At 37.9% G+C, this 15397-nt stretch overlaps 1 protein-coding gene across 3 annotated transcripts in view; it reads left to right on the plus strand.

Moving 5' to 3' along the window:
- Trappc8 (trafficking protein particle complex subunit 8) overlaps nt 1–15397 on the plus strand; it is a 75292-nt gene that overhangs the window by 46227 nt on the left and 13668 nt on the right. For all 3 annotated transcript variants that reach the window (XM_034518079.2, XM_034518081.2, XM_076912942.1), the window contains 8 exons: nt 1309–1503; nt 2041–2171; nt 2997–3071; nt 4030–4156; nt 6409–6563; nt 10720–11162; nt 12766–12913; nt 14791–14887. In XM_034518079.2, coding sequence (XP_034373970.1) covers nt 1309–1503; nt 2041–2171; nt 2997–3071; nt 4030–4156; nt 6409–6563; nt 10720–11162; nt 12766–12913; nt 14791–14887 — 1371 coding nt within the window. The remainder of the gene's footprint in view (nt 1–1308; nt 1504–2040; nt 2172–2996; nt 3072–4029; nt 4157–6408; nt 6564–10719; nt 11163–12765; nt 12914–14790; nt 14888–15397) is intronic.

The raw sequence follows: 15397 nt of genomic DNA on the forward strand, positions 1-15397 counted from the left end.
GCCTGCTCTTCCAGAAGACCTAAGTTCAATTCATAGTAGCTCATAACCTTCTGTAATTTCAGGTTCTAAAACTTTGTCTCCCTGGATACCAGGTGTGTAAATGGTACACAAACAAGCATGTAGGCAAAGTACCCATAGACATATAAAATAAACAAATTTAAATTAAAAAACAAAGCCAGGCAGTGGTAGTGCATGCCTTTAATCCTAGCACCCTGGAGGCAAAAGCAAGTAGATCTTTGACTTAGGCTGGTCTACTGAGTAAGTTCCAGAACAGCCAGGGTTACACAGAGAAACCCTGTCTTGAAAAATCAAAATAAATAAGAAATAAGAGTTGTGATTCATACCTTTAATCCCAGCACTTTTGAGGTGGAGACAGGAAGATTAGTTTCATGTCATCCTTAAGTTAATTAGCTAGTTTAAGGCTAGCCTGAGTTATATGAGATGCTGAATCAAAACCAAAATTTTCATCTATAAGCAATGTTTTATGCAACCTCTGTATATTGAGATATTTTATGTAAAAATTATAGAAGTTAGGCAAAATAACTATTTCTGAGTCTGGAAGGAAAAAGTATCAGTATTAGGAGCAAAGTTGCACTTAGGCTAGGACTAACAAGTAGATACTTTGTTGATTAGTGTAGTGGGTTGGCCTAATGTTTCTTATATTTTATTGCTAATTTGGGGTCCCCAAGACTGGCTGTCCCAAAGAGTCTACATGTAAGACACTGAGTGGCCCTGCCCCCCAGTTAATTGTGACTAGTAAAGATGCCAACATCCAGTAGCTGGGCAGAAGAGACATAGGTCGGGTTGAGGTTTTGCAGACTTGGGGCAGAGAGGACCACAAGGAAGGAAAAGAGGAAGAGGAAGCTGCCATGGAATAAAGGCAGAACATGCAGGAGGAAAGAAAGGAGAAGCCATGGGTTAGCTAAGCCATAAAAGCATAGCCCTGAGGGCTGCCCAATTGGAGCTAGGAACATAGTAATAACTTGATAGGAAAGTAGATCTAACAACACGGAGTGCAGGCAGCTGCCCAGCTATTATGCTGCTTAAGACTTACTAAAAATATAAAAGCTGTAAATATATTTTTCATCCGAGAACTCAGTGATCATGGCAGGGTAGAAGCCCTGGGCTTGGATTTTTTAATATTTTTTTACTACAGATCAGAAAATTAGAAATCCTGCAAGAGTACATATATATCTCTGAATATTTATTTGGATATGTCTGGATCTTCTTTGAAATATGTTTTATATGAGGCAGAAGTTCAAGGGTATTTAAATATAAATTTTCCTTTTTTTTTTTTTTTTTTTAAAGGTGAAAAGCAAGCAGCAACTCATATAAGTCTCGATCAAGAATATGACTCTGAGTCATCCCAGCAGTGGCGAGAGCTTGAGGAGCATGTTGTGGCTGTGGCTAATAAAGGCGTACTTCCGTCCAGTTTCCACCCTACACAGTATTGTTTGAACAGTTACTCTGATAACTCCAGATTTCCACTTGCAGTTGTAGAAGGTGATATAATTGAACTTTAAAAAAATGATGTGTATGAATGTTTTGCCTGCCTGTATGTATGTATGTGCACCATGCCTAGTGCCCTGGAAGGCAGAAGAGGATGATAGAGCTCCTGGAATTTAGAGATGGTTGGGAGCTGCCTTGTGGGGTCTCTAGAAGACCAGCAAGTGATCTTAACCATTGACTGAGCCATCTCTCCAGCCCAATACTTGAATGTATTACTTGTGATTTTTTTTGTTCTACTTAAAGCAAATTCAAGATAATTTATGAAGTGCCATATTAATGGAGGTCCTGGGCATAAAGACAATTTACTATTGTACTGAGTTGTGTTTATAAGCAAATGGAATCTAATATCTGTGTGTATAACATGGTGCTGGAGTACTAAGAGTGACATTAAGACATCTAAGTCACTTCCAAACTGAGTCCTATAATATGACAAAGATAGTCTAGGCAAACAAACAAAAACCCATAGAAGGTATGTTAAGAGGTAGTGTTAGTTTTATGAAACTTAATAAATGTAGCCTTTTTCTTTCGTAGAACCAATTACTGTGGAAGTGGCTTTTAGAAACCCTTTAAAAGTTCCACTTTTGCTGTCTGATTTGTCATTGCTCTGGAAGTTTCAGCCTAAAGATGCCAGTGGGAAAGACATTGAGAAAGTTAAAGAACGAGTAAGTTGCTGCAGGTATCACGATGTGCGTCGGTCATGCCTGGTGTGCTGGTGCTGTCTTTCTGTCTCCACTTAGTTCACCTTAGGTGTAAACCAAGCGTGCTTATTCTTGAAATGTAAGAGTACAGAGAAACGGGAACTTAAAACTCTCCCTGCTATTTAGAACACCACAGTAACGTTTGCCTGTGTATCTTTACATTGAGTTTTTTTCATTTGTATGGTTTTTGCTCAGGTTCTAGATTTCCTTCCACTATTCTTGTTGCTTTGTTCATTTATGTTGTTTAGTATATGTTCTCTATTAACATATTTAATACTTTATTTTTTATAACCTGTTTATGGATTATTCATATACTATCTCACTGTCATTTACTAGTTGGTTTGAAGGTTTCCATGTTTACTATCACAGTAATTCTATGGTGAATTTTTAGATTTAAATTGTGGTAGAATTTTGGGTCAAATCTATGGTCTCTTCTCTGTTAGGCAAGACATGTATTTTGTGATACTTTGTGCATAGCTTTTAATTAATTATTTTGGCCATTATTAGCTGTGAGCATTTGAACTTCTCTTCGGATCTTGTCCTCTTGATGACTACATCTTGAATACATAGATCACTTATCCCCTTTAGATGAGCAGGCTGAACAAAATGAAACACACACACCAGATACCTTCCATAGCTGCCTCTGCTGTGGGTGTAGAAAGCATTATACACAGCATCTGGAGGTGCTGACTTCAGTTAATGTTTATAAATTTGGCCAGTAAAATGTTAATAGTCTGTTATTTTACTCATTAGTATGTTTATTTAAAAAATACACAATTTGTTCTTTAGGTTACAGGTGAACCTGAAATGATTGGAACTGAAGTTATTTCAGAATTCTTAATTAACAGTGAAGAATCTAAAGTGGTAATTGTTTTAACCATTTTTCTGTCTTTTGTCTTTCTAAGCTTGTAAACTGAAAACAAAATTTAATTTAAATTTTAATTTAAAACCAGTTTAATTCCTTAATTCCTTAATTTGTTTTGTTTTGTTTTGTTTTTTGAGACAGAGTTTCTCTGTGTAGTCCCAGCTGTCCTGGACTCATTTTGTAGACCAGGCTGGCCTTGAACTCACAGAGTTTGCCTGCCTTTCTTCTTGAGTGCTGGGATTAAAACTATGTGCCACCATGCCCAGCCCAGCCTTTTTTTTTTTTTTTTTTTTAATTTCTTTAGGCCTGGCATTTATTTAATGTGTGCAGGGCTACATGTTTGAGTCCCAATACTATAAAATATATATATATATATATATATATATATAGTATTTTTGAGGATCAAGACACCATTTTTGATTTGTTTGGTTTTTTTTTTTTTTTTGCCTGGTTTGGTGGTGCATACCTTTAGTCCCAGAAATCAGAAAGCAGAGACAGGTAGGTCTCTATGAGTTTGAGGCCAGCCTGTTCTACATAGCAAGTATCAGACTAGTCAAAGCTACATAGTGAGACCCTAGCTTAATAACAAAACAACCAAAAGAAAAAAAGCCAAAACAATTATTGAATTTATAGATCTTCTTTTAAGAAAGATGTTTTTCTGTACTTAATGGGCATATGCCATGATTAAGAAAGTGATCTTCCCAGGGCAAGGCTCTTCTATTGCACTTGGGATTAGCTAACCCCTGTGATTTCCCTAAATGGGGGAAATGCCACTGCAGATTCTGTGATAAAATTTTTTTAAAAAAAGAAAAGAAAAAGAAAATACTTTTCCATAAGAAAAAAATGTCATTTTAAAAGTTTAGATCATGAGTTAATTTTGTAACATTCCAAAGTTGAGGTGCTGTGCTATTAAGATCCTATGAAAACATAATAAGAATGACTTCAATATTTCCATAGGCAAGACTGAAGCTCTTTCCCCATCACATAGGGGAGCTGCACATTCTGGGAGTTGTGTATAATCTTGGCACTATTCAGGGCTCCGTGACAGTAGATGGCATTGGTGCTCTTCCTGGATGTCACACAGGTAAAGCTATACCATCGCTAAGCAGTTAGAGGAGTAACACTTACACCATCCCATGGAATACAAGAACGAATAGAGGTTTATTCTAGCCAGGTCGAGTGTGCCTTTCAAGCAAATCCAGCCTTTTGACACTGCCCATGTTTTGTGCATCTACAGAGTTCCAGTTTGAGAACTGTAGTCCTTACAAAAAATTGTCACCAAGAAAAAAAAACTTTAAAATATTTTAAGTAAGCATATGATTTTGTGTTGGGCTGTAGGTTGGGCTGTTATATGATGGCATTTAAGCATGTATAAGCCTATGTAATTTAGACTATTGTAACTTCTGGCATAGGTTCAAAAGTAAGATTTTATTTCCTTACTGATAATATTTTTGTTACTGATCTCAATTTAGTAAACTCTAACTAAATTTTATTTGTTGACATGTCTGCTGCCAATACAAAACCACCTTAGTATATTTTGTTTTTAATACTTCTTTTCTATAAAGCAACATACAAAAGCTACTGTTTTCTCATTGGATATTAAATAGTCAAAGCTACCTGTGGCAGTACATGCCTATAATTCCAGCAACTTGGGAGGCTAAGACAGGCGGATTACACAAATAGCTTGAACAGTTTAGCTAAATACTGTTGCAAAATAAAAGTAAGAAAATTTGGCCTGTTGTTGTACCTCATTGATAGTGCACTTGGCCTGCATGAAGTCCTAGGTTTAGTCTCCAATAAAGACAAAACCCCAAAACAACAGGAAAAGAAATCACTTGAAATATTGTTACCTGTTCCCCAAAAGAGCAGTTAGTTTTAAGCTAATATTCTTGGTGCCTTAAATAGTATTCTCTGCAAACTTTGAAGAAAACTATAAAGATATATGTACTTTATTTAACATGGCTTGGTGGTTGGTTGGTTGGTTTGCTTGTTTGTTTTAACATGGAGAACTCTACAAGATCCTAATATTACCTTATAATTAATATATAGCTGAGTTGGCTGAGTTTAGGTTGAAAAGATGCTAAAAAGGGAGTTTGCAATAAAGTGCTGTAGTTCTGGAGCTTTATGTTAGTGGATAGATTTTAAAACAAATGAAAATGGACTGGCATTGCTGCGAGTGAACTTTACATTCAGAAAAGCTGACTGCTAACAGTGGGCCTGTCCTGGACACTTGCTGACAAGTAAGAGAGACTTAAATAGAAAGGATGAATCAGCAGAACAAAAACACTAAAAACACAAATGCACAAAATTTGAGTATGGTCTTCTGAGTTTTAGTTCTATATTTCTGCTTCCTGTTTGACAATTGCTAGACAGGTCATTTGAAAGTAGTCTTGCTAATTTATTATGTTTTTAAAGCAGTGTGAGTGTGTATTGAGAATTGTTTTACTTTTTTTTCTCACTGGTACTTAACTCTTAACTGAATACCACAGAATTATGGTAGTCCATAAAATATAGCTAAGAATTAGAAACCTAAAACAGATACATTAGAGGTCGTAATTTATGACCTTGTGTTAACATTAAATTAAGTCCCATTTGTATAACAGGGTTTTCATGACATATTAGTATAGATTCTTTTCATTCAGAATGTTTATAGGGACCTGAGTATAATAACTCCTAAGAATACTACATTATATATTTAATCTGGACCTTTGTAATCAAAGGCCCCAAGTAGCCTTCAGCAAGATGGGGTTAAGCAGTCATCCTAGCCCTTGCATGCATGTATGAGTACTTTATGAAGCCTTTGGTGAGACCTCACATAGATGGATATTGAAGAAATTATAAGCAAACTATCTGTATTATCATTTTCATTGTTCAGCCTTTTGAGAAGATGTATAATGTATATATATCATCAAATTAGTGCCATATTTGAGATGAATAAAAGTAAAAAGCTGACCGGTGTTATGTATTAATTTAATATTTTCTCATGGCTAATATTCACACTGGACCCAAAAAAGTTGTTCTTGGGTCTTTTTGGTGAATAAGGATTATGGTTTATAAGATACTGGTCCAATGATAAGTAGCACTTATCATTGTAACAGTATGTAACACTAGTAAATCCAAGACAGAATGAGAAATTGAATAGCATGCCATAGATGATATTAAACATGGAATTAAAGTATACTTACTGTTGTGATTTTGTGTGTTACTCAGCAATTGCCTGGAATTTTTCTATTTATGAAAATCTATAGTATTTATATAGTCAAGTTAATTTAAGTCTTCAAACCCATACATATCATTTTAGGGTATTGATTTTTTTTTTTTTTTTTTTAATTGCAGGAAAACATTCTCTGAGTATGTCAGTCCGAGGGAGACAGGATTTAGAAATTCAAGGCCCTCGACTTAACAACACGAAGGAAGAGAAGACATCTGTTAAGTACGGTCCTGACCGACGTTTGGACCCTATAATCACTGAGGAGATGCCGCTGCTGGAGGTATCACACTTCTTTCCATGTCAGGGCCTAACAATTACAGAGCCAGATGATGTTTCACAGAAAGTAATTTTAAACTGAAGTTGTTGACACTACATTTGCTGTTGATAACATCTTCTTGTTGATGATGGTGGTAGTGGTGGCTTTTTATTTGTTTTGAGACTCTATGTAGTCCTGGTTGGCCTTGAACTTAATAGAGATCCCACCTGCCTCTGCATCCTGAGTTACTGGGATTTGAATTCCACTTTTGTTTTGTTTTGTTTTGTTTTTGTTTTTGTTTCTGGTTTTTCGAGACAGGGTTTCTCTGTGTAGTCCTGGCTGTCCTGGAACTCACTCTGTAGACCAGGCTGGCCTTGAACTCAGAAATCCACCTGCCTCTGCCTCCCAAGTGCTGGGATTAAAGGCGTGCGCCACCACCGCCCTACTGAATTCCACTTTTATTTTTAAAGATTTTTTTTTTATTATTATTATATAAGAATACTGTGACTCTCTTCAGACACATTAGAAGAGGTTATCAGATTCTACTGCAGATAGTTGTGACTACACATGGTTTCTGGAAATTGAACTCAGGACCTCTGGAAGAGCAGACAGTGCTTTTAACTGCTGGACCATCTCTCTAGCCCTGAATTGCACTTTTAAACTATTGTTAAGCTAGCTAAATAGATCTCATTGACAAGGGTCAGACTGTGAAAATTAGCATTCCATCATAACCATGCTGTAAGGTATAATCCTCAAAATATTATTAGAAACTGGGAAATATTTGTAACTCAGCACTTTGGTTATTGAACTTGATGACCCTTTTGCAAAGTATAGAAATAAGATGTGAGTGACTGCTCATAGTCTAAGCAGTGTACGTGTATGTGGGGATGGATGCATCTGGAGAGTAACTCAGACAAAGTGATCTCTAGTGTTTATATGGATAGATGAGTGAGGAGGAGGGGGTCTGCAGACTGTGCCACTAGTAAGGAGGCCATGAGAAGAGGGAAAGGCAAAGGCTGTGTTGAAGGATGGGGCAGAGATGGGAGAATCAAGGAAAGCTTTGTTTATAAGGGCCATAGTGAGACCCCATACTGTGTGTGCAAGTTTCCAGTTTCCCTAGTAAGGAAGTTGGTCGGTATCACCACCTTTCCTGAAAAGATGCCTGTAATGTGATCCAAAATGATGTTATGCATATCTAGCACGTGTGAGGCCCTGAGTTTGAACTCCAACATCACAATCAATCAATCAGTAAAATTTAACTGAAAAGTTTTGTCTAGAAAAGTCAATATAGAACAAAGAAGCAGCAACTTGTGTGTTCTAAGTTGAAGGAGTGTGTTCACATGAATGTCAAGGTAGTATGACCAAAGTCTTTCTCCCTCCCCCCCCCCCACCCCCGCCCTGGTTTTTTGAGACAGGGTTTCTCTGTGTAGCCCTGGCTGTCCTAGAACTCAGAAATCCACCTGCCTCTGCCTCCCAAGTGCTGGGATTAAAGGTGTGTGCCACCACTGCCTGGCCAAAAGTCTTTTTCTAGTCCCAGAGCTCTCAGTAGGATGGTCATTGTGCTATTTACTGATATTCTGAAAACATTTTTTAAATTCTTCATTATTCAGTTTTTGTTGTTTGTTGGGATAGGGTCTTAATGTGTAGCCCTGGACCTTGATATATAGACCAGGATGGCCCGAAATCAGCCTACTTCTGCCATTTGAGTGTTGGGATTAAAGACATGGGCCACCATGTATGACTGTTTATTTGCCATTGATTGCTGTCTGTTTGATTCAGTAGTATTTCCTTACTTCTCTTTGTGTTGTGTGTTTAGCATGTCAAGCCTGATCTCCTAATCTCCCACTTTGTATTCCAGCCTGTCAAGTTCTTAAAATAATGATTCATTAATGCTCTATAGTTGTAGGTAAGATTAGTGCCTAGAGATGAACTGAGACAGATTAGAGTTTACATGTCATGCTAGGTCTGCCCTCATTTATACTGTAAAGTCACTGGTCATAAATGTTTGTCTGAGGGCGCATGCCCTCTGCTCTCTCTCTGTTTGCCTGCTCCATCCCGTTTGTCTCCGCCCGAGTCTCATGGGAAAAAAAAAATGTTTGTCTGGAATTACACAGGTAATTTAGGAGGACTTACTTTCAAAAGCAGACATTCTGATCACTATAGTAAGTTTTCAAAATAAATTTGAACAGGTCACCAAAACATAGTCAGTTCTACTAGTACACAGTTCTTGTTAAGACATATAATTGAAACGTGCCGTAGTTATTAAAGCTGTTAAAAATACTAGCCAGGCAGTAATGGTGCACACCTTTAATCCTAGCACTCAGAAGACAGAGGCAGCCGGGCGGTGGTGGCGCATGCCTTTAATCCCAGCACCTGGGAGGCAGAGGCAGGCGGATTTCTGAGTTCGAGGCCAGCCTGGTCTATAGAGTGAGTTCCAGGACAGCCAGGGCTACACAGAGAAACCCTGTCTCGAAAAAACGAAAAAACGAAAAAACAAAAAACAGAAGACAGAGGCAGGTATATTGCTGAGTTTTAGGCCGGCCTGATCTACAGACTGAGTTCTAGGACAGCCAGGGCTACACAGAGAAACCCTGTTGTAAAAATTCAAAAGTGGAGAAAAGTGTAACATTTTTGTATTTTTAAATTTAATTATTTTGCACTTTTTTTTGAGAACTTTATATGTGAGCCCCACATCTACATCACTCTGATTCCCTCTAACTCCTCCTATGTCCTCCCTCCCAATAATAATTTTTAAATTATGGTGCATGTCTGTGTAAACCTGAGTCAGTCAGCTTTGCTCATGTGTACATGTCCATGCTGACTACTTGGGATTGTGTGGCCTATGTGAGAGCTCGTTTCTTATTGGGCATTGGCATCTGTAGCTCTTCATTTGGGGTGGGACCATGTGGAATTTCCCCATCAGCAATTTCATATCAGCTGATGCTGTCATTATACTGGTCTTGTTCTGGCAGCTATATTGTTGGATATATATCATGGGTGTATCTTCCTTGTCATATATAGAAAACACTAATAGCAGACACCCTGGTCTTCTGGCTCTTAAAATCTTCCTTGGTGTTTCCTAAGCTTTAGGTGTAGAGGTTGCAGCAAGTACTGTCTTGCATGACAGTGGTTATAGATAGAGCTTCTTAGTCCCAATTCTAAGCATCTAAACTTAGAAAACTTGATTCACTATGCAGTTACGTGAACTAGGTATTGTCATTGGCTTAAACTTTGTGCAGCTTAACCATGCTGTGTTTGGAACTGCTTGTGTTATAGCTGCATCTGGGCAGGCTGTAGGGTTGGCTTCTTCCTCTACATATAAACAACTAGTGTTTGGGCTGATCAAACATACTTGGGGTTGCCGGAGTCCTTTTGTGAGTGCTGAGGTATGTTTTCTGAGAGTTTTATTTTGTCTTTTGTATGCTAAAATCACTGAGAAGTTATTAAGTTTCTAGTTTTAATTTTTTAGCATTTCTGTTCAGTGTATGAATCTAAAGGTGGTTGTTGAGTAATTTGAAGTATGCCTAGCTTTTATTCACAGGTTGAAAACCCTTCATTTGTTAGATCTGATGTTATCTCATTGAGTTACTAAAAGCCTGGTGGTTTGGGACTTTCTAGATTTTGAAGTTGTAGATGTGGAGCCATGGTTCTCTAGTGCGCCGTGGGTGTTTACTGGTGCAGTTAGCTACTTTTGACGCAACAGTGATAAAGGTTATACGTCTAATTTTCATCTAGTATTTATATCTCTTTTAAATAGCTTGTTACTTGTCCATATTTACGTAGTCATGCCAATTTGACAAGTCATCTTGTTTTTGTATTTGAAATTCAGAATTTAAAATCTGAGTAGCAAAATAACATTAGATACTTGGTCCAAAGGAGAGTATGAGACAACTTGTTCTTTTAGAAAAGAAATGCGGGCGGTGGTGGTGGTGCACGCCCTTAATCCCAGCACTTGGGAGGCAGAGGCAGGCGGATTTCTGAGTTCGGGGCCAGCCTGGTCTACAGAGTTCCAGGACAGCCAAGGCTATACAGAGAAACCCTGTCTCAAAAAAAAACCAAAAAAACAAAACAAAACAAAAAAACAAAACAAAAAAAAAAAGAAATGCAGTCTCTTACAGTGTTGCTCATTAGAGGCTCAGAATTTTTAACAGTGTAATAATATTTTTTCCCTCCAATGCAGGTGTTCTTTATACATTTTCCTACAGGGCTCCTCTGTGGAGAAATCCGAAAGGCATATGTAGAATTTGTCAATGTCAGCAAGTGTCCTCTGACTGGATTGAAAGTTGTGTCTAAACGTCCAGAGTTCTTCACTTTTGGTGGCAATACCGCTGCTCTAACACCTCTGAGCCCCTCCACATCTGAGAACTGCAGTGCCTATAAGACAGTTGTGACAGCTTCCCCCTCCTTGGGGACAGCACTTGTGTCAACAGCATCATCTGTGGACTTCGGAACTGGCACAGGACAGCAGCTGGAGGCCATTCCTGTCCCCCTTCCTGACTCCGTGCTACTCCCTGGAGCTTCCATCCAGCTGCCAATGTGGCTTCGTGGGCCAGACGAAGAAGGTGTCCATGAAATTAACTTTTTATTTTACTATGAAAGTGTTAAAAGGCAGCCTAAAAAACGGTGGGTAATTTAAAACTGTTAAGTGTAAGATCCTTACTTAATACTTAATATACACATTTGAGTAAATATTTGATGCTCGTTATAATTATTACATATTTGGTATATATTATATATCATTGATTACTAAGAATTAATCATCTTTCAAATTATGCATGATGTCTATATCTAAACTTGTTATAATTATAACTTAATTCTAGGTAGTAAAATTGTAAAAGTTTAACTACATGAAATTTTTTAAATGTAGAAAATGAAAAAAATCCAAAATTTTTAGTTGTTTTTAGTTTACAAGCTTACTGTTCTTACTAAACTTAAATGCTGTGTCATTTGTATATAAGCCCCACCCATATGTCCATCCTTTTGTAAGAACGTGATTTTGGCATGCATGAGAAATGTATATATAGTGCCGTCCAGTAGATGATCATTTAACGAATGCAGCCTCACTTATTGGTACAACATCAGGCCTGCATGTTGCACAGCAGAATTCTAATGCTACTGTTTTCTTTATAAAATTAACATTTTTTATTCTGTCGAAAATCTAAATGTTGTGAAATGGTGTAGGGACAAAACCAGGAAAATACTTGAAGTGATGGTACATTTTAGGGCCTTAGTGATATGAATTCTCCTTAAGAGGATAGACACAGGCCAAACTGTGGCCAGAGAAACTTTAGTGCTGTGTTAGTGAGAGAAGCTTCAGAGGGCAGGAGAGATTTCACAACATGGATACTGAGTGGATAGGAATCAGCTTTGTGTATGCACAACACTTCACCAGTCAGAGAACAGGAACTAAATTGTGGGAAAGAAGTTCAGTGTGGTAGTATGGACCTGTAATCAGGGTGGAGGCAAGGTCAGGACTAGAGGCCACTCTGACTTTGGCATAAAAACAAAACATTATATTTGAAATGTACAGCTTTGAGTACCAAGTTAAAATCTGAGGTTGGAGGCCTGGGGATATGTGCCTTGGTGGTTAAGAGCTCTTGATGTTCTTCCAGAGGACTCATGTTCAGTTCTCATGTTCAGCATCTAATTGGGTGTCTCACAGCTGTGTGTAATCAGTTTAGGTGATCTGGTGCCTTCTTCTGTCCTCTATGGATGCTCCTAGGTACACATGTGGCACACACACACACAAATTTAAAAAAAAAAAAAAGTATGGTTTGGTAGTTTTAATTTTGAGACCTACATATTTATTTTGTGACAAGATCTCATTATTTAGCCTTGGCTAGCCTGGAACTAGCTAGACCAGGTTGGCCTCAAACATTCAGAGATCTTCCTAACTTTGCCCCGCTTAACAGCATGTGCTACCACACTTCTGAGATATCTTTTAAGAGAGAAGATGTAATTGTTGTTCTGTGAAGGTTATCTTCACTATGACATGGTTGAATTTGACCAGCCAGAGAAAAGCCTAGAGCCAGAAATACAATGAGTTTCCTTCCAAACTGAGAATAAACAACTAAACTGAACTTAATCTTACCTCATTGTATTCTTTGTTTCTCTGGTTGTATGCAATCCTGGAAGTTACTGTTTTTCTGGTCTTTATCTAAAATTAGAGATTTGTAACATAAGGAAAGAATCTTAGATTCAGTTTGCTTGTGTTTTTAATCTTCAGACACAGAATATTAAGACATACTGCAGTTATTTGTACTAGCCGGTCTTTGAATGTGCGAGCCACTGTCTGCAGAAGTAATTCACTTGAAGGTGAAGAAGGCAGGGGCGGCAATATGCTAGTCTTCGTGGATGTAGAAAATACCAATACTGTAAGTTATTTTAAATATGAATTTTGTTTTAAAGTCTATTTAGAAATGTTTGGGGTCTGGTAAATTTTTTTTTTCTCCACAATTTGGCATAAATATGAATTTAGAACTGTAAACATGGACTAGTATAAAAACATCTTAAAATCCTCTAATGGCTTTGATTTTGCAAAAGGATCTACTGGTAATAGTATGGTATGTTGATAGAAGGTATAGTGTTTAGTGATGCAGTCTCAGAGGTAATGAAGTATGTGTGGATCTGTGTGGATTTTATTCTCCATATTAATCCTGTGCTCAAATGTTCTGACAGTTCCATTCCCTTTAGACATTTCTGTCTGTACACTCTAAAATTCAAAAAGATGTGTTTATAAAGCTTATAGAGCCTCAAGCTGATCGGTTCAGATACTTATCAAATGTTACTAGTTCTGTAATGCTTGTTTTTAGTTTCTTAAGTCTGTGAAACCACTTTTTAAGAGACATTGAGATTTATTTTGTTGAAATGTTGGTGACTTACGAGATTATTATGTTCATTATTTGAGTAAAAAATGTTGGTAATTTCTAATGTCAGATTATCTCTCACTTAGGAAAACAAACATTATGTACAATAACTGGATAGTGGTAGCGCATGCCTTTAATCTCAGCACTTGGGAGGTAGGAGCAGGGGGATCTTTGTGAGTTCAAAGCCAGCCTGGTCTACAGAGTTCAAGGACAGTCAAGAGTATAGAGAAATCCTGTTTCAAAAAAACCAACGTGCGCTTGCACACACACACACACACACACACAAAATTGTCTCACTGGGTTTTAATGTAAATAACTGAACTTGTCAGCTTCCTGAGTGCCAGGATTATAGGCATAATTGCTTGTTTTTAAACCTTAATGAGAATGGGATATTTCAGGAGAAAAAGCCTCAGAAATAAAAGAAAATGTCATACTTTGTTGAGAGATATCTGGTCTCAAACTGAGGTCCCTGATTCTAACTTCTGAGCACTGAGATGATAGACGTGGGCCACCATGTCTGGTTTATAGAATGATTTAGATTGCACATAAGGCTCAATGAATGCTGGGCTAGCGGTGACCCTCACTCACAAAAGGTCATAGTTTTAATTAACAATCTACAACAGATCTATTTTTTCTCTTTTGAATGAGGGTCTCATACCCAGGGAAACCTGAAACTTGAGGTGTAGTCTATAAACAGTAGTTTTTAAGAGCCCCAGCCTCCCAAGTGTTGGGATTTAGATATGAACTGCCATACCTGGCTTTCAAATGAGTTTGATTATTAAGTACTACTAGAAACAGTAGATTCTAATAACGTGTAGATTTGAATTGTAGCTAATGTATCTCTTGGGTGTAATGTTGCTTTCTCTAAAAGATGTTAGATAGGTATTTGAATAACTTTCTGAAATTAATACTGTTGAGTTGTTTCAAATGCATACTACATTTAATGTATTTATTTCCGAAGATTTGTTTTTATTCTGTGTGTGTGAATGTTTTGCCTACTTGTATGTAAGTGTACTGCATGTGTGCCTGGTGCCCACAGAAACCCAAAGAGGCTGGATTCTCTGAAAATGGAACTATAGATTATTGTAAGCTGACATTTGGGTGCTGGGAACTCACTCTAGGTCTTCGGGAAACTCAGCAGAGCTCTTAACTATTGGTCCATCTCTCCAGCCTTCAAATCTAAAGGATTTGCTTCTCCCCCTTTTTTTCCCTGTACTGGATTAAGTGGGGGCCTTATACATGTGGCACGTTCTCTTCCATTGAACTCTGTCCCTGCCCTCTAATGGTACTGTTGATTGATTGGCGTAGCATCTGATTCTGTCCTCATTTGAGTATTTAACTCAGGGCTCTTCCCCTTGAATGACTTTTGTATGCCTTTTTGACAGAGTGAAGCGGGGGTGAAGGAGTTCCACATGGTGCAGGTGTCAAGTAGTAGCAAGCACTGGCAGCTACACAAATCCGTGAATATCTCCGAAAACAAAGGTCTGTACCCTGAGCCTCACAGTGAGTTTTAATAGGGGAACTGTGCCAGTTACTTTCTTGTTGCTGTGACCAAATATGTGAAGAAGCAACTTTCGGGAGGAAGGGTTTGTTTTGGCTGTTACAGTTTGAAGGGATATAGTCATCCTTTCAGTGAAGCATGTGGTCAGGAGCATGACAGTTGGTCACATTGCCTCTACCATCAGGAAGTAGAGAGAGTAGGTAGGAAGTGGGGCTTGGTATAAGCCCTCAAGGCCTGCCCCTCAGTGACCTCTTCCACCAGCAAGGCACCACTAGCTGTGACCACTTGTTCAAAGATACTAGCCATGTGGACATTTCACATTGAAGTGTAGGAATTAACTCAACAAACGGGAAAATCTGTATATTCTGAATGCATGGCATATTCATGTTTACTGCAGAAAAATTGTGGCTTCAGTATAAATTATGCAGCCACTCGTATAGACTTTGATGGCTGGTAAAACACATGAGCATTTAATTTTTTTTTTTTACTTA

This window comes from Arvicanthis niloticus, chromosome 14 (genome assembly GCF_011762505.2).
Source record: "Arvicanthis niloticus isolate mArvNil1 chromosome 14, mArvNil1.pat.X, whole genome shotgun sequence".
NCBI lineage: Eukaryota > Metazoa > Chordata > Mammalia > Rodentia > Muridae > Arvicanthis > Arvicanthis niloticus.